Genomic DNA, 16,788 nt, shown 5'->3' on the forward strand with positions numbered 1-16,788 from the left:
AAGTTTACATACAGAAACACATGTGTAGCCATCTTCAACATGTCATTAATCTTCTGTCACAGGAAGGGTTGTGCTCTTTCAATCCAAGGGAAGTAAACAGGCCTTCCTCCCCATTCCCTCCTGACACCTCGAAGGGCCTCATGTGAACGATAAGCCTGTAATATCACAAGGCTGACTTCTGTAAAGCATATGGAAGAAACACACGTTTGGTGCTGAAAGTGGTGAGCTTTTGCTGGCTTTGTAAATGTTAAGGCAGTGTATGTTCCAATATCTTAGTGACAGAGGGGAGATGATGTTCTAAACCATATTTCCAAACACGGAAGTAGGAAACCCCAAGGCTTCACCCTTGGTTCTTTTTTTTTTTTTTAAAGATTTTATTTATTTATTTGAGACAGAGAATGAGATAGAGCATGAGAGGGTCAGAGGGAGAAGCAGACTCCCTACAGAGCAGGGAGCCCGATGCGGGACTCGATCCCAGGACTCCAGGATCATGACCTGAGCCAAAGGCAGTCGCTTAACCAACTGAGCCACCCAGGTGCCCCTTCACCCTTGGTTCTTTCAGGTAATAGTTGCTCAAAAGGGCAGATGCAGCGGGTAGGGAATTATTTCCGTATTGAACATAAACCCTCTAGTGTAAACGAAGAGTTGTGGCAGTTTGCACCCAACTTGCTGTAGCAACACATAATTGTTCTGTGGGCTTCTCAGTGCTGTCACAGATGCTCGCGTCTCGGGACCCGGTGCCCGCACGAGAGACTGCGGTTTATTAGGTAACCCTCCTGGAGCCTGTCTCCCGAGGAGGAATCCGCTTCAGGGCTTTGCTGCTCCCTCCGGCTCCTACACAGCCTACCGGCCCAGCCTCCCCACCCAGGCCCGACTCCCGTGCTTCCCGCGGGGACAAGTAGCTAGTCTGACAGACCGACTGGTGCTCATGTGTGCACGGTACGGGAGGAGCTGCTTTCCCTCCTCCCAGGCAACATGCTCCAGCTGGAAATGTCGCTTAAAGACAACGCTCGAGGGCGCCTGGGTGGCTCAGTCGGTTAAGCGACTGCCTTCGGCTCAGGTCATGATCCTGGAGTCCCGGGATCGAGTCCCGCATCGGGCTCCCTGCTCGGCGGGGAGTCTGCTTCTCCCTCTGACCCTCCTCCCTCTCATGCTCTCTGTCTCTCATTCTCTCTCTCGCAAATAAATAAAATCTTTAAGAAAAAATTAAAAAAAAAAAAAGACAACGCTCGATTTAGGTAATGTGTTTTCCTCCTCATGGCCCCCGCTCCCCCATGTCACGCAAGCCACGACACATCCACAACATGGCTCTAAGAGCCTCCGCCCGTGGGGCGTTGCAGCCTGAGGAGAAGGCACAGTCCAGGCAAGCCAGAATAATATTTTTGAGCTGGGCTCCTGTTGCCTCAGAAAAGAGAGGTAGGGAGCTGCCAGCACATCGCAAAAATCTCCACATCCCCTGCCAATGTGCTGAAGCCAATCGTGCCGAGCCCCCCTTCCAGTGAGAACTGAAGGGTCTGCGGTCTGGTTGAGGGCGCCTTTCATGTGGGTGTTTGACAGCAGAAGCATGCCACGACGAATCCAAGAAAATAAATTTATTAAACTTTTAAGGAAAAAAATCCACAGACATAAGGAAAGTTAAATATAAACTGCAGGACACAACTAGTCATACTAGTGAATAATGGCTTGTGTGGCCAGCAAAGTACCAAAATGACATTCTGAGACTGATTGAGGTATTTAGCTATTTTTGGCTATAGAAATTGTTGTCAGCCTATTGTGAAATAGTAAGATAGTTTTCCCAAGCACACAGTTTTAAGTTGAATTAGGTTCTACATTGATGAAATTGCATATGAAACTAAATTATGTAGCTCTTAGAGAAAACCATAGCAGCAAGGTAGCAGAAAACCTATTAAACACTTATTACAAAGTAACATGTTGAACTTGGAACACCCAGTTCTAGCTTTTCACTGTCCTTCCTGCAAGAAAGAGGGAATTTAAAATTACCAACCATTAAGCCTGTTTCCTAAAAAGGTCTGAGCTAAATGGCAAATACTATTTAAGTTACAGCTAACTTTAAAGTTTCATTAAATGTAAAAAAAAAAAAATACTTAAAGTGAGAAGCATTCTTCAGTGAGATGAGATTCTTCTCCTTTGACAAACCTTTTGGGGAGCAATCCCAACGCTCCTAAGAATGGTGCTGAGGTTACTAAGGGATTGAACAATAATTTATACATCATTTCAGGCCCCTTCTCTTCCTTCTGACTACCCGCTTTGAGGCCAAGCCACTCAGAGGGGAAATAAAAAATGAGGAGACTTCTTCGTTTGCTACTTTAAATAAACCCGAGAAAGGGTTTGGTGAGGAAGAAAGTTTCCGCTATGGGTTTAGAAAATTTTGACTTCTCTGTGGGGATTTAAAATCTTGTTCCTTCTGTTTCTTGTTACCAGGACGAGTGGGTATATGTCTGGCTATCGGCTGGGAAACAAAAACCTATTTCTTGAACTTTTCATTCCATGATCTGGTTGAACTTCGCTTCGACCTACTTCAACTTACAAAATGCTTCTTGTACTTTATTCCCTTCTTCGGTAACCATGTAATAAAATCAAGTCATGTCTGAAGAGATGCTACTGCAGAGCTTCTGGGGTCTACCTCTCATGATCATCATGTCCGCACTAAAAACTCCCTCCCCATACAACAGGAGCACCCAAGCAGCCTGCCCACCGGGCCTGGCTATCCTTTCCACCTCTCCTACTGTGGAGCTCTCTGACATGAACCAAAATTCAGGTAAGAAAGAGTTTTTTGTCTGACTGTTTCGGTTCACGACAAGTTGACCTGTGCATCCATCTGAAAGTTTTTTTCAATTAACAAATATTTGAAAAAAAAATTTTAAATAAGATGAGCGTGTTCCAGTAATGCAGGTAACTACAATCATTTTAGAACTGTTTAAGGAGTTTGGGGAGGTATAAAAAGGGCCTGGTAAAAAACTAACCTGCTTATTTGTTTTTCTTTAGGTATACTGACCAAGCAGCAAACCAGCTTTAGACTGTAGTCGCTACATTCTTTAGACGGGTCTGCATGAACTACAGTACACAGCGTGTAGTGTGATACAAAATAGCCGTGCTTGAAGTGTAAATTATTAAAAATATCTTTATAAATTTTATGTCAAAATAAATGTTTTACATATCCAAACTATTTTTTGCCTTCCTACCTATAATTTTAGTTCCCAATTATTTAAAAAAAAAAAATAGCCTGTGCTCTGATTTGCATTCCATTTTCCTGAACTGCAAAAGCCACCTGATTTTTCGCTTTTTCAAAAAGCATGATTTACTATACATTAAAAACAGCCATTCAATGCTTAGTATCACAAAATTAACACCCACATTAACAAGACAATCAGTGCCACTAAACAGTCTTTGAGACAATTCTTTAAAATATTTACAATTCACAATAGGAATATCTATCTGCTTAGGCCTCCTTCTTCTTTTTTTTTTTTTTTAATATTCTGTTTCAACAATTCAGGAAAAGGCATTTAGAATCCACCCCCTCATCGCCCCCAGAAAGGTTTAAACATCGTTTTGGTTTAAGCACTCAGGCCCTAGCCAACTCTTCACCATTAAATACGTAGCTTGTGGGAAATCCAAGCAAGGCTACGGCATGATTTTGTTCAGTTGGTCTGTGCTCACGTAGCCACATGATGAGAGAAACTCTTTGTCGGGCAAGGGCAAGGCAGTCGCATTGAGCACGAGGCCCCGTGGAGACTGAACGATGTGAATGGAGGTGTAGTCCGGGACGGGGATCCCCGAGCTCGGAGCCCGCTCTGCGGTCCCAGACCGGCCAGCGGTAGTGGTAAGGCTTTCTGTGGTGATGTACATGTCTTCCTGGTTAAAGCTTGGCTCTACACGCGATTCAACCTCGGCGTGAGGGGCCACAGTGATGCACTTTTTGGCATCGGCCTCGCAGAAGTAGGCGCTGTCCATGATGAAGTTTGCTTGGCAGAGTGAGACCACTTCCGGAGGCCTGTCACACGGGGATATCCCTGCCTTATTCTTTTGGCCTGGGGAAAGGACCACACTCCCGGCTGGAGTGATGTCGCTTACCTGGGCATAAAAGTCGATGTTTGCCAGTGAACTCGGGTTGCTCAGCTGAGGATGGGCAGCTTGATGAGTTGACTCAGTTCCACTAATCACAAGTGGTCTTGGTTTGTTTTCCTTTGCCAGGATAACACTGGGCTGCTGAGTGGTAGGGGCAGTATCAGTGGAAGGTAAGTTATTTTGATTCTTCTGGTCAAGGCACAAGAGATCTACTTCCCCTTTTAACCTCTGTGGCTGAGGAACCTCTGACGTACCATCACACACATCACTGGCATTGAAATCAGTCTCCAGAATGTCAGGCTCATAACAGCTGGTACGTCCAGAGTCATCATCCTTTGCCCCAAGGATGTTAAGTGATTTCTCATGGTCGTTGCTGAGAAGTCTGTCTGTGTCTGATCCTTCAGTCTTTTCATCTGCGTCATCAATATCCAATTCAATGAATTCAACCCAAGAGTCATCGTTGTAGAATTCAGGTTTATAGTTGTCATGAATGGCTAAGATTGTGTTCACCTCTTCTAATTTTCCTTCCTAGAAAGCAGAAAGAAAATGAAATCTATGAAAAGAAACTCACAATGATTAAAGGATTTGACAACACTCAGAGACTAAAATTGTGGTTACAATAAGATCAATAGTAACAAAACCATATAATAAAAAACACATTAGTATAGAACTTTTAAATATACAAGACATTCTCCTAATTTTAAGATACGTTATTTTGAAACATTTTTCTCCAGAGGGGTTAAAAAATGGAACATGATACATATAGCTTGCAAAAGCTCTCAACAGAAGACAAAGGTCTTTAGGTAGCATTTGATTAGTGTTATCCGTCATGTAGATAATTTATTAAGTACCTTGAGGAGATCTGGATCAATTCCTTTAATCTTTGGAACTGGAACTGGGGGAAGAATCAGCATCTTAATCCTTGAAAACAAATGAAATTTTGGTTTGACATATCTGCAAAATTATACATTCTCTTATTTCAAAAGATAGGAATAAAATATTGGTGGCACTATTACTTATTCCAAATATTCTGGTGCTCCATATATGTGGAGTATGAGAAAGAAAATATTAAGTAGTAAATGATAAGGAAAAACTATAGAAGAAAAAAAACCAAAAATCAACAAAAAAAAAGCCCTCACGTGAAGTCAATTTAAATAAAACATGGTTTCCTAAAATCTTTTTTCCCTTACGTCTTTATTGAAAGCCAGCATTAGTATTTGGGAATGAGAAATTTGATTCCATCTAAGGCCAATTTCCATTTCGTCTATAAGAATGGTAATTTTAATGTACATCTCGTCAGTAATTTGCAGAGAAGAGAAAGAAAGAAAAAAGAAAGAAAGAAAGAAAGAAAGAAAGAAAGAAAGAAAGAAAGAATAAGAAAGAAAGAAAGAAAAGCCAATTCACATGAAGTCAAAATTATTTGCACCCTCAAAAAAGGATGAACTGAGCTAAGTTTGCACCGTATGGCTCACGTTAATTATAAAATTATCTAAGATGACCTCATAAACCAGTTGTCATTGCAGGGTTCATTACATTTGGGAAAGACTAAATTAGAACTAAGTGCATCTATGATGCACTTAAAATTTCTGTTCTAAATATTTAAATTATTATTTTTTAAAGATTTTATTTATTTATTTGACACAGAGAGAGAGAACACAAGCAGGGGGGGAGTGGCAAGCAGAGGGAGAGGGAGAAACAGACTCCCTGCTGAGCAGAGAGCCTGCTGTGGGGTTTGATCCCAGGACCCTGGGATCATGACCTGAGCCGAAGGCAGACGCTTAACCAACTGAGGCACCCAGGCGCCCCTTTAAATTATTTTTTGACCATAATTCATTTCAATGTCTATTCTGCCTGTCTTGCACTTTATCGTATCCCTAGTACTTGGAACAATTCCTGGCACGTAGGGTATTCAATAAACACTTCTTGAATAAATCTGAATACTTCACTTACCTAGTTCGTTAATAGTCTAACTAGAATTTATGTCTTAAAATTAACATTGTAGCTCTGGAAAAAAGCTCAGAGATTAGCTATTCCAGTCAACTCATTGATTGTTTTTAAAAAACCCTACCACTCAGAGATGCCACTGTCGGGCAGCGATGATAAACTGGCTTTCGGGACATTAGCTGATATTCCACTTAATGTGAATAGACAGTCTAGTCTATTCAATAGGGAACCCATTCTCTGAATATTTCTATCTGCCTTTTTACCTAACCAAGGAATAAGCCAAATTCTGTTTTTTAAATTGCTGTAAGTAGCTCTCCACTAAGTTTACTTAGTGGGGCAAGTGTTAAAACAAATTTGTACCAATGAATAGAAGATATAGGAAAAACACAAATTATTAATGATAACTGCTACCATTTTTTTGAATGCCTCTGATAACCCAGACTCCATAAGATATATTTTGCATTAACCTGTGGGCTGGCAAAAGATGGCCTGAAGGCCAAATCTGGTCTGCTCTCTGTTTTTGTAAACAAAGTTTTCTTGGAACATAGTCCTACTCATTAGTTTACACATTGTTACGACTGCTTTCAAGCCATGGTGGCAGAGCTGAGGAGCTGTGACCGAGACTGCATGGCCCCAGAAGCCTAAAAATTTACTCTCTGGCCCTTTAATATAACAAGTTTGTCAACCATACACCACACACTTAATTCTTATAACTAGTAGGGAGGCAGGTAACATTATCGGCGGAAAGGTTTAGAGATTTAAGGAATGTATTCAAATCACACACTAATTTTTGGCACAGCTGGGCTCAAATCCAAAGAACCTAACTCCAAACCCCAGGCCCTTTGCCCTCTGTCATCCTGCTGTGTTATTCTAAATGAATATTTTAAATGTCAAAAACATAGAAAAATGCAACACAATTGTAATGACAGGAAGCAAAGATTCCCGAACATCTGATGCTTGACTTTGTTATGTGTGCCTCTTGCTTTTGCAGAGGATGATGCATTTAGGCACATGCTAGGTATCTGGGCGTTACGGTGGGCTTCCTGCCAGGGTGATGGGCCCCGCAGCCTTCAGGGCCCAAGCGGGTCACACAAATGAATGAAGCAGGCCTGTTGCAAAGTCATCCCGAATGGAATGGTTGGTCCTCTGTTTCAGCACAGGTTGCCATGCAACTGAGTTTCACTAGATCTCTCAGTTGGTAAAGATCCCCCTGGAAATCTGGATTTTTGTGTGGAAATTCCCTAGCGTGTAAACATTTTGTAGCAAGTCCATATAACATAAATTTATGACACATTAGGATCTAGCAGGCTGAGTCTGGCTTTCGGGTGGCCAGTTTGCCACTTCTGTTTTAGGCCGAGCCAGTTCTTTCTTTCCTGGTTAGTGACAGCTCAAAGGCTGGGATGTCGTATGGTGGCAATGACTGAAAATAGAATACGGATAACCTGGCACGAAACTCTGTGACTCCGCTATCATTTTATTCAAATCCAAATTACATTATAAATCTTGCTACAGCTGATTCTTAATGATCTGGAAAGGGAAAAGTGGCACATACTCAACACTTCAAACAACAGGCAGGACCTGAAGCCCTTTCGAGCCCTAACGTTCTGGGGAAGGCTGACGTAAGTATCTTGTTCTTTGGAGGATCATTTTAATGATTAGGACTTCGTGTTCTTTCCACACCTGCTGACAACTATTTTCTCCCATTTCCTACTCTCACTGGAACATGGAAACTGAGACCATGACAAGGGTTTTTATTGGCAAATGGAAGAACAAAACTAATTCTTTTCTACAAAGAACTTAATTTAGTACAGGAAATTTGAGAGTACAATAAAGATTTCAGAACAATTTTACAACTCAGTAATTCTGACTAAGCGTCAAAGTTAAGAACTTCATTATCCTTAGGGAACACTCTTTTATACACAGGTTAAGATATTTTCTTTAAAATCCTTTTTGTTGAGTGAATTATTTTTTCTTTGAAATATTGTTAGCTAATATAATTAAACAACGTAGCAAATTTACCTGGCCTTCACAATGACTCAAAATTGACAGCTAATGTTAAGAGTGAATTACTTTATATACATAGTGGGTCTATCTACTGTGGTTACATGTAAATTAGCCCATCAACTGTACAGATCAATACATTCAAATTAATCAACAATTTGGCTCCTCTGTTGTTGGCATTACTTAAATACATAAATTACTTAAGAGTCTATAAATGTGTTTACTATTTTTACCCCGAACAACTGAAACTGTATTTTCTTGCCTTATAATACTTGTGCTTATAAAAGATTGTTGCTAAAAAGCTGGATGCAGGGGCGCCTGGGTGGCTCAGTTGGTTAAGCAACGGCCTTCTGCTCAGGTCATGATCCCAGGGTCCTGGGATTGAGCCCCGAGTCGGGCTCCCTTCTCATCAGGGAGCCTGCTTCTCCCTCTCCCTCTGCCTGCCCTTCCCCCTGCTTGTGCTCTCTCTCTCTGTCAAATAAATAAATAAATAAATAAAATCTTTAAAATAAAATAAAATAAGCAGCTAGATGCAAAATGAAATTCTGCAGAATGAATTTTGCTTTCCCATTGGTTTACATTACAGAACTGGAGATGCAACTCTAATTAAAAAGCTTTTGCAATGTATTCACATAGATCCTGTTTTGATTTGCAGATGCCTCTTGGCTTCAGCTGAAGAAAGTGTCTACAATTCTAGGTAGGGTGACCCACCATCTTGGTTTGTCTGGAACTGAGGAGTTTTCCAGGACACAGGACTTTCAGTGCTCAAACCAGGAAAGTTTCAGGCAAACTGGGAGTGTTAGTCACCCTTGTTCTAGGAGAAGGGGCAGGATGAACCCATGGGACTTGAAAAATACTCTAAATATAAAAAATTTGCAGTTGGTACCGGTAACTTTTCCTATATTTTGTATTACAATTTCCTGTAGTCTGTGTGGAATTTCCTTCAGGAAGAAAAATAGAGTGATAACTCATACAGCTCAGGGAAATTTAAGGTCATATACTCCAACATGCTTTTATTACCCATGAGAACATGCAGCCCAGAGAGGTTAAGGGACTCAAACAAGATCAAACAGCAGTGGCAGAATAACTGGGACCTGAGTCTTGGGACACCAAAAGAATACAGAAGAGAATCTCTTTAAACTTAGAATTTTAGCTGTGTTTACAAATGTGGGTTATTTGTAATAATTTAAATAAAATTTAATAATTTCAATAAAACCCAGATTTACTTGAAAACACCATCCTATGAAGTCTAAAATGGTTTTATTAGATTGAATTATCTAGGTGGCTTTCGTTTGCCACTTACATTTGCTTGTCTATTAGAACTGTGTCCAACTTAGCTAAAGGTTCAGTGCCATCTCGTTGTCCTAGAATGAATGGGCCAGTTCCTTTAGGACTTAGAAGAGATCAAGGGGCAGCTCTGAGATGACAGTTTTGTGCCGATCACAAGGTGTGTGGCCACTAGCCTCAGCCTCCTAATGTCCTATACAACTTCCCAGATAGAACAGACACCCAGGAATTCTCTATGATGAACACAACAAAGTGGTAAATGTATAACTAGTGATAACATTTTACTGCATTAATTAAAATTTTCACTCATGATTTGCAAAGGAAATATCAAATAACAAGTGGAAACACATTTGAAAATCTGAACCCTGGCAAAAACATCTAAATAGACTTTTTCACACCTACCTTTGCTGTTTAGAAAATATGAATAAAAATAATATCATCGTTAGCCCAAATATTCCAAAGATAATAATTAGGAACCATGGAAACTGGAAATCTGAAACACACAAGAATATTATCTCACTCATAGAATTAGGAATAGCTGACGTTTACATTTCACTTTCTTTTTTTCACATAAAAAATATTTCTTAATTTGTATTCATCTAGTAAAGTCAGTGATTTCTCTTGATAACAGAATGTAATGATGTAGGAATATTTTCTGTTTCATGAACGTTTCTGTCCACTTCTTCAAATTTTTTCACATGTGAAAAAAAAACCAAAATGAAGAAAAAGCAAACAGTTTAAGCACAATCCATGTTTATATAAAAAGTCCACAACAACTGTTTTAAGCACCTTATGTGTTCAGGATGTATCATTAGAGATTCAGCTCTAGAAAAAAATGCTGTTTGTCAATTTACTACTTTACCCAAATGATGTCCACTTGGTCCTTCCTTCCCTCCCTCTTTCCCTCCCTTTCCGTTCCCTTCCCTTCCTCCTCTCCTCATATCCCCTTCTCTCCTTTCCCTTCCCCTCCCCTCCACTCTTCTTTCCTTCCTTCCTCCCTCCCTCCCTCCCTCCCTCCCTCCCTTCCCTCCCTCCCTCCCTCTCTATCTATCTATCTATCTATCTATCTATCTATCTATCTATCTATCTATCTATCTATCATCTATCTATCTTACGTATGGTAATAATTTTTTATCCTCCAGACTAAGGATCCATCAAAAGGATGGGGGCAGAGTTCTATTTTTGAATCATGACTGAAACTTCTTAGACATGCAGACATATATTTTACAGCTTACAAAATATCCTTTGATAGAAATAGATCACTACTGGGACTCCTATCTTCTACTTGGTAGCAGAATTGGGGCAATCTGTTCATAAAACTTCAATTTCATTTCTTAAGACCAAGTGCCTACCAGCTGTCTGCAGTAAGTTCCCAGTGTTCTCCACTTTTTAACTGAAATATAGTTGATGAACAGTGTTTTATTAGTTTCAAGTGTACAACATAGGGATTCAACAGTTTTATACATTATCCAGTGCTCACCATGATAACTGTAGTTACCACCTGTCACCATGCAACGTTATTATGATATCATTGTCTACATTCCCTATGCTGTAATTTTCATCCCTGTGACTTATTTATTTTGTAACTGGAAGTCTGTACCTCTTAATTCCCTTCATCTATTTCACCTGTCCTCTCACATGTCCTCCCCTCTGGCAACCATCAGTTTGTTTTCTGTATTTATGAGTCTGTTTCTGTTTTGCTTTGTTGTTCATTTATTTTGGTTTTTTAGATTACACATATAAATGAAATCATAGGGTATTTGTCTTTCTCTGTGCTACTTATTTCACTTAGCATAATACCCTCTAGCTTCATCTATGTTGTTGTGAATGTGAGATTTCATCCTTATTATGGCTAATATTCCATAATGGATAAAGAAGATGTGATCTATCTATCTATCTCCCATGCTCATTGCAGTATTATTTATAACAGCCAAGATATAGAAGCAGCCTAAATGTCCATCAGTAGGTGAATGGATAAAATTGGTGTTTTCTTTTTCTTTTTTTAAAGATTTTATTTATTTGAGAGAGAGACCACAAGAGGGGGTGGGGTCAGAGAGAGAACCGGGCTCCCTGCTGCGGGACTCGATCCCAGGACTCTGGGATCATGACCTGAGCTGAAGACAGTTGCTTAACCAACTGAGCCACCCAGGCACCCATTTTTTTTTTTTTTAAGATTTTATTTATTTATTTGAAACAGAGAGAGAGAGAGGTGGGGAAGGGCAGAGGGAGAGGGAGAGGTAGACTCCCTGCTGATCAAGGACCTGGATGCAGGGCTCCATCCCAGGACCCCGAGATCATGACCTGAGCTGAAGGCAGACATTTCACCAACTGAGCCACCCAGGCACCCCCAAATTGGTGTTTTCATTGGGTAAATACCCAATAGTAGAGTTACTGGATTCTATGGTATTTCTATTTTTAACTCATTGGAGTTACTGGATTGTATGGCATTTCTATTTTTAACACTCCATTTTTTTTTTTTTTTAAGATTTTATTTATTTATTTGACAGAGAGAGACAGCAAGAGAGGGAACACAAGCAGGGGGAGTGGGAGAGGGAGAAGCAGGCTTCCCACCGAGCAGGGAGCCCGATGTGGGACTCGATCCCAGGACCCTGGGATCATGACCTGAGCCGAAGGCAGACGCTTAACGACTGAGCCACCCAGGCGCCCCAACACTCCATGTTTTAATACTCTATTCTTAAGACTCCATACTGCTTTCCCGAGTGGCTGCTCGAATTTACCTTCCCACCAAGAGTGCAGGAGGGTTCCCTTTACTCCACCTCTTCATCAGGGTTATCTGTTTTACATGAAAAGACAGGTGGAATTTACTTGAATGTTGCTTTATTAAAAGTAGGATTTTACGTTGTAATATTCCTTTGTTATATTTATTTTCTTATTCAGTTATTAAAATCCCCAAGGGAGATATGATGGCTATTACAAAGAATTAGTGGAGGAGAGAATGCCATTTTGTATCTTGTGATACCTGTAAGTTTATATCAATACCATATTCAGGAACATAACAAAGCTAGAACTTCATTTTTTTTTTAAACATGGAAGGAAGAACCAGTTAAAAGATCTATGCTTAATTGAATTAAATGGCATCACAATCAGCTTCAAGGGTGTGTGGCAAATGTAATTTTATTTTTTTACTTTTTATTTTATTAGTATTTTAAAAAGATTTTATTTGAGAGAGAGAGAGAGAGAGAGAGCACAAGCAGGGGGAGGGGCAGAGGGAGAAGGAGAAGCAGACTCTCCTGAGCAGGAGGCCCGATGAGGCGCTTGATCCCAGGACCCTGAGATTACGACCTGAGCCAAAGACAGACGCTTAACCGACTGAGCCACCCAGGCACCCTGCAAATGTACCTTTTAAATCAGAATTTCATTGTATCAAATATTGTTTAAAAGAACAAGCCTGTTAACTAGAGCTTAGAAAAAACGGTGCTACAGGCATTTTCATTTAAGCACTCTCTAGTATCATGGGTTCTATCTGTAGCATCATCAATGCAGAAAGAGAAATTTAATTTCTCCATAGCTTGTGACTGTTTCATCAGCAAGCCTCAGCTCCTCATACATAGCCCTGTAAACTTTCTGTGCTTCACTGTAGAAGCACCACAGCTAATACCTGTGTGGGAGTGATAATTTTATATATTTACTGTTCATTGTTAAGCAGACTTCTTTATTTCTGTCTCTGAATTCTTTTATTCTGAATTCATAGATCTCATTTCTTTGAACTTGAATTATCTTTGTATTTTTCTTATATAGGATCTTCAAATACTCCATGTCATTCTGCACGTGACTAGCATGCTACTTATTAAGCCTGTCTCCAGATAAAAGCCATATCTAACCTTTCTAAAGCCAATAAGCAGCTGCCATTGACTACCTACGCGGACACAATATTAGGCTTTCTCTTAGATGTTACATATCCATCCATCCATATGGATCCAGTATTTCTTCACTATGCATTTGAAAAGCATTTTTTTTCTGACTATAAATGCAAAACAAACTCATTATAGAAATCTTTAGAAATATAGAAATGTATAAAGGAAAAAATCATCTGAAATTCTGATATCCAGAGAGAGCCCCCATTGATACCTTAATGCATCTTCCCCTCTCTAACTTACATCTACCCCCGGACATCTCCTGAATTGAATCATCACAGACTAAGTTCTCCTTCTACTTTTGTAATGAATAATATCTGTTAAAAAGAGTGAACTTGAGGTCTCTCACCCTGACATTTGATGCTAATGGATCATGATCTGAACAACACCCTGACAATGGAGGCAATGTATTACTCTATTAACAAAAGCCATGTTGGCTGCCATTTTAAATCTTTTACCTTCTTCACATGCAAATGGGCTCATTTGAGGAAGTGCCACATAGAGCACCTCACTGAACTCGCCATATTTTTCAGAATTTCGTTGTCTGGATCTCACACGCACTTCATATTCTTTATCCAGTCTCAACGAGTACACTGGAACTGATGTTGACAATACAGGGTCCATCTTTCAAGACAAAACATAAAACTGATCAGTTAGTGAGACAACAACTCGAGGCAGTAAACTCTATTAAGGTGTTTCTACATTTGTATTCAAAATGAATTTCTGTAAAGTAGATAATATTTTAAAATGCACTTGGGGGGGGTGTTGGGTGTTGGTCACAGTCAGCGCGGCTCGCTCACTGGCCTGGGCACTGTGGTGGCATGATCTAGCAGAAAGATGGCTGCCATTGCCTATTTGATTTTTCTTCCTGTGGCAAGATTGTCACGGAGCCTGGATATTTCAGGAAATCCAGTATCAAAATCGACTGCAGAAGAAAGGACCTAACGGACCAGTAACAATGGAAGAAATCAAGAAAGTTATCCAAAAACTACCATCCTCCCAAACACCAGGCCCAGTTGGTGTTACAGGTTAAAAATATCCTTCATGAAGAAGAAAGCTCTTAAGCCACATGGTGGATTCAGAAGCTCCTGGAAAGAGGCTGCCCAGCCTAACATCTTCTTCTTTTTTTTTTTTAAAGATTTTATTTATTTATTCATGAGAGACAGAGAGAGAGGCAGAGGGAGAAGCAGGGAGCCCGATGCGGGACTCGATCCCAGGACCCTGGGATCATGACCTGAGCCGAAGGCAGACGCTTAACCATCTGAGCCACCCAGGCGCCCCAGCCTAACATCTTCAAAACAAGGTCTATCACCTCCTGTTGCAAATGTTGGTGGAATGACGCATTACGTCTGCGGCTGCTGTGCGGCTTTCAACGACGCGGCACTCCCATTTCCCACTCGGGAGGTGCCCTTTGGCAACAGCTGTCCGGAATCAAAACCTGGGACGCAGTGCTTCAGTCGAGGAGAGATGGTTTCAAACTCGTACGGCAGGATCCTGCCCCACCGATGCAGAAGACGACTACACTGGCACTTGGGTTTGGCCAGTACGAGGACTTATCTTGCCTCCTCTGACAACACAGCAGTACCCCACGAGTTTGCGACCCGCAGTGTGGCCGCACTCCTTGCAGGGACAGCAGGGGCACTTTTCACTCCAATGGAGAAAGTTCGGACATTGCTCCAGGACCACAAGCATAATGACAAATTTACCAACACTTACCAGGCTTTCAAGGCACTCAGATGCCATGGAGTGAGAGTATTATCGAGGCTTGGTGCCTGTTCTTTCCTGTAATGGATTCAGCAATGTCTTTCCTTTGGCCTTTGAGGTCCCATTAAGGAGCATCTGCCTACGCAACGACTCACAGCACTCATTTACACAATGATTCTATCTGTGGAGGTCTGTTGGGTGCTTTGTTTGGAATCTTGTTTCCCCAGTTAATGTTGTGAAAACTCATCTGCAGTCTCAGATTGGTGGGGAATTTCAGTCATTTTCCAAGGTTTTCCAGAAAATCTGGCTAGAGTGGGACAGGAAGCTGACAAATCTTTTCAGAGGTGCTCACCTGAATTACCATCGGTCTCGCATCTCTTGGGGCATAATCAATGCAACTTATGAGTTCTTGGTAAAGATTATATGAAAGAAACCATCAATTAAGTGCCATTTATTAACTGAATAGACCCAAGAAGAATGCAGTTTGGCCATGTTCCTAATTGGCCAACTACAAGTTGGTGTCATAAATTCAGGGCCCAATGAATTATGGGCAAAGCCCTTCTCTTGAAGCCCCAACAAATTCAGAATAAAAGGTTCTAATGGGGAAAAAATAAAACGCACTGAAGAAGTTTGCTACTTAAAGGAAAATCAAGGCAAATAACTTTGTAGAGAAAGTCTGTTATATGGATCACAGTCCTCAAAGTTATTTTGGTATAAACCCAAGATATAATAGACTTGTTTAAAGAAATGCAGCTATGTGTTTGTACTAGGCTGTCAGATATTCTATACAATCAAAGCATAACAGAATTATTTTTTAAATTTTATTATGTTATGTGAATCACCATACATTACATCATTAGTTTTTGATGTAGTGTTCCATGATTCATTGTTTGCGTATAACACCCACTGCTCCATGCAGAACGTGCCCTCTTAAATACCCATCACCAGGCTCACCCATCCCCCACCCCCCTCCCCTCTAGAACCCTCAGTTTGTTTCTCAGAGTCCATAGTCTCTCATGGTTCGTCTCCCCCTCCGATTTCCCCCCTTCATTTTTCCCTTCCTACTATCTTCTTCTTCTTCTTTTTTAACATATAATGTATTGTTTGTTTCAGAGGTACAGGTCTGTGATTCATCAATCTTACACAATTCACAGTGCTCACCATAGCACATACCCTCCTCAATGCCCATCACCCAGCCACCCCATCCCTCCCACCCCCCATCACTCCAGCAACCCTCAGTTTGTTTCCTGAGATTAAGAATTCCTCATATCAGTGAGATCATATGATACATGTCTTTCTCTGATTGACTTATTTCGCTCAGCATAATACCCTCTAGTTGGGTGGAGCTATAAAGAAAATTACGGATATGTTGCCTACCCTTTGGGATATTATAGTTTTATATGAAGACATAAGAACAGAAAAAAAAAACCGTATTTCCACACCAAAACAAATCATAGTCAAATATACACACACATGTGCACAGTTTGTTCTTTGGAAATTCTGGGTAGTCATTCATAAGATCACAGAGTTGGAAAGGGTCCTAGAAAAACCATAATTGTCTAAATTATTCTATTAGAAGGAACTACATACCTATTCTGCATATTCTAGAGGGCTTAAAGTTACCTCAAATGGTTTCCTATTCAAAATTTGCAAAAAAAAAATGTCACTAGAGTCATTGGTAATAAAAATCAAGGTCCCACAACCCTTAAGGTCACGATATTCTTTTACCTTCCAGGGGAAGGGTAGTACGGCTATTAGACATAAGGCTATGAAAGAGGTAGGCCCAACTAATGACAGTGTTTTCCTTCAAGTCAAATACTCAAAGCAGGTATTCAATATGGGTTTTTCATATGCTTTCAGATAGAACACCTTGCTCCTATTTACAGAAAAC

The 16,788-nt window shown here is 40.5% G+C and overlaps 2 protein-coding genes and 1 pseudogene across 11 annotated transcripts in view; 1 reads left to right on the forward strand and 2 right to left on the reverse strand.

Annotated features, from left to right (window-relative positions):
* The window catches only part of CCDC152 (coiled-coil domain containing 152), a 55,384-nt gene extending 54,265 nt beyond the window's left edge, over positions 1-1,119 (reverse strand). The window contains exon 1 of the mRNA XM_064596753.1: positions 13-1,119. The gene's annotated coding sequence lies outside the window, so the exon portion shown is untranslated. The remainder of the gene's footprint in view (positions 1-12) is intronic.
* Positions 1,120-1,577: 458 nt separating this feature from the next.
* GHR (growth hormone receptor) overlaps positions 1,578-16,788 on the reverse strand; it is a 258,380-nt gene continuing 243,169 nt past the window's right edge. For all 10 annotated transcript variants that reach the window (XM_064596737.1, XM_064596739.1, XM_064596743.1 and 7 more), the window contains 4 exons: positions 13,652-13,817; positions 9,721-9,811; positions 4,938-5,007; positions 1,578-4,614 (listed from right to left, as the gene is read on the reverse strand). In XM_064596737.1, the coding sequence (XP_064452807.1) occupies positions 3,643-4,614; positions 4,938-5,007; positions 9,721-9,811; positions 13,652-13,817 (1,299 nt within the window). In that variant the 3' untranslated portion in view covers positions 1,578-3,642. The remainder of the gene's footprint in view (positions 4,615-4,937; positions 5,008-9,720; positions 9,812-13,651; positions 13,818-16,788) is intronic.
* LOC123853776 (mitochondrial nicotinamide adenine dinucleotide transporter SLC25A51-like) lies at positions 14,484-15,324 on the forward strand (annotated as a pseudogene).

The sequence above is a fragment of the Mirounga angustirostris genome, unplaced genomic scaffold (assembly GCF_029215605.1).
Source record: "Mirounga angustirostris isolate CCGP_5_RB_7025 unplaced genomic scaffold, mMirAng1.0.hap1 SCAF_7, whole genome shotgun sequence".
NCBI classification, from domain to species: domain Eukaryota; kingdom Metazoa; phylum Chordata; class Mammalia; order Carnivora; family Phocidae; genus Mirounga; species Mirounga angustirostris.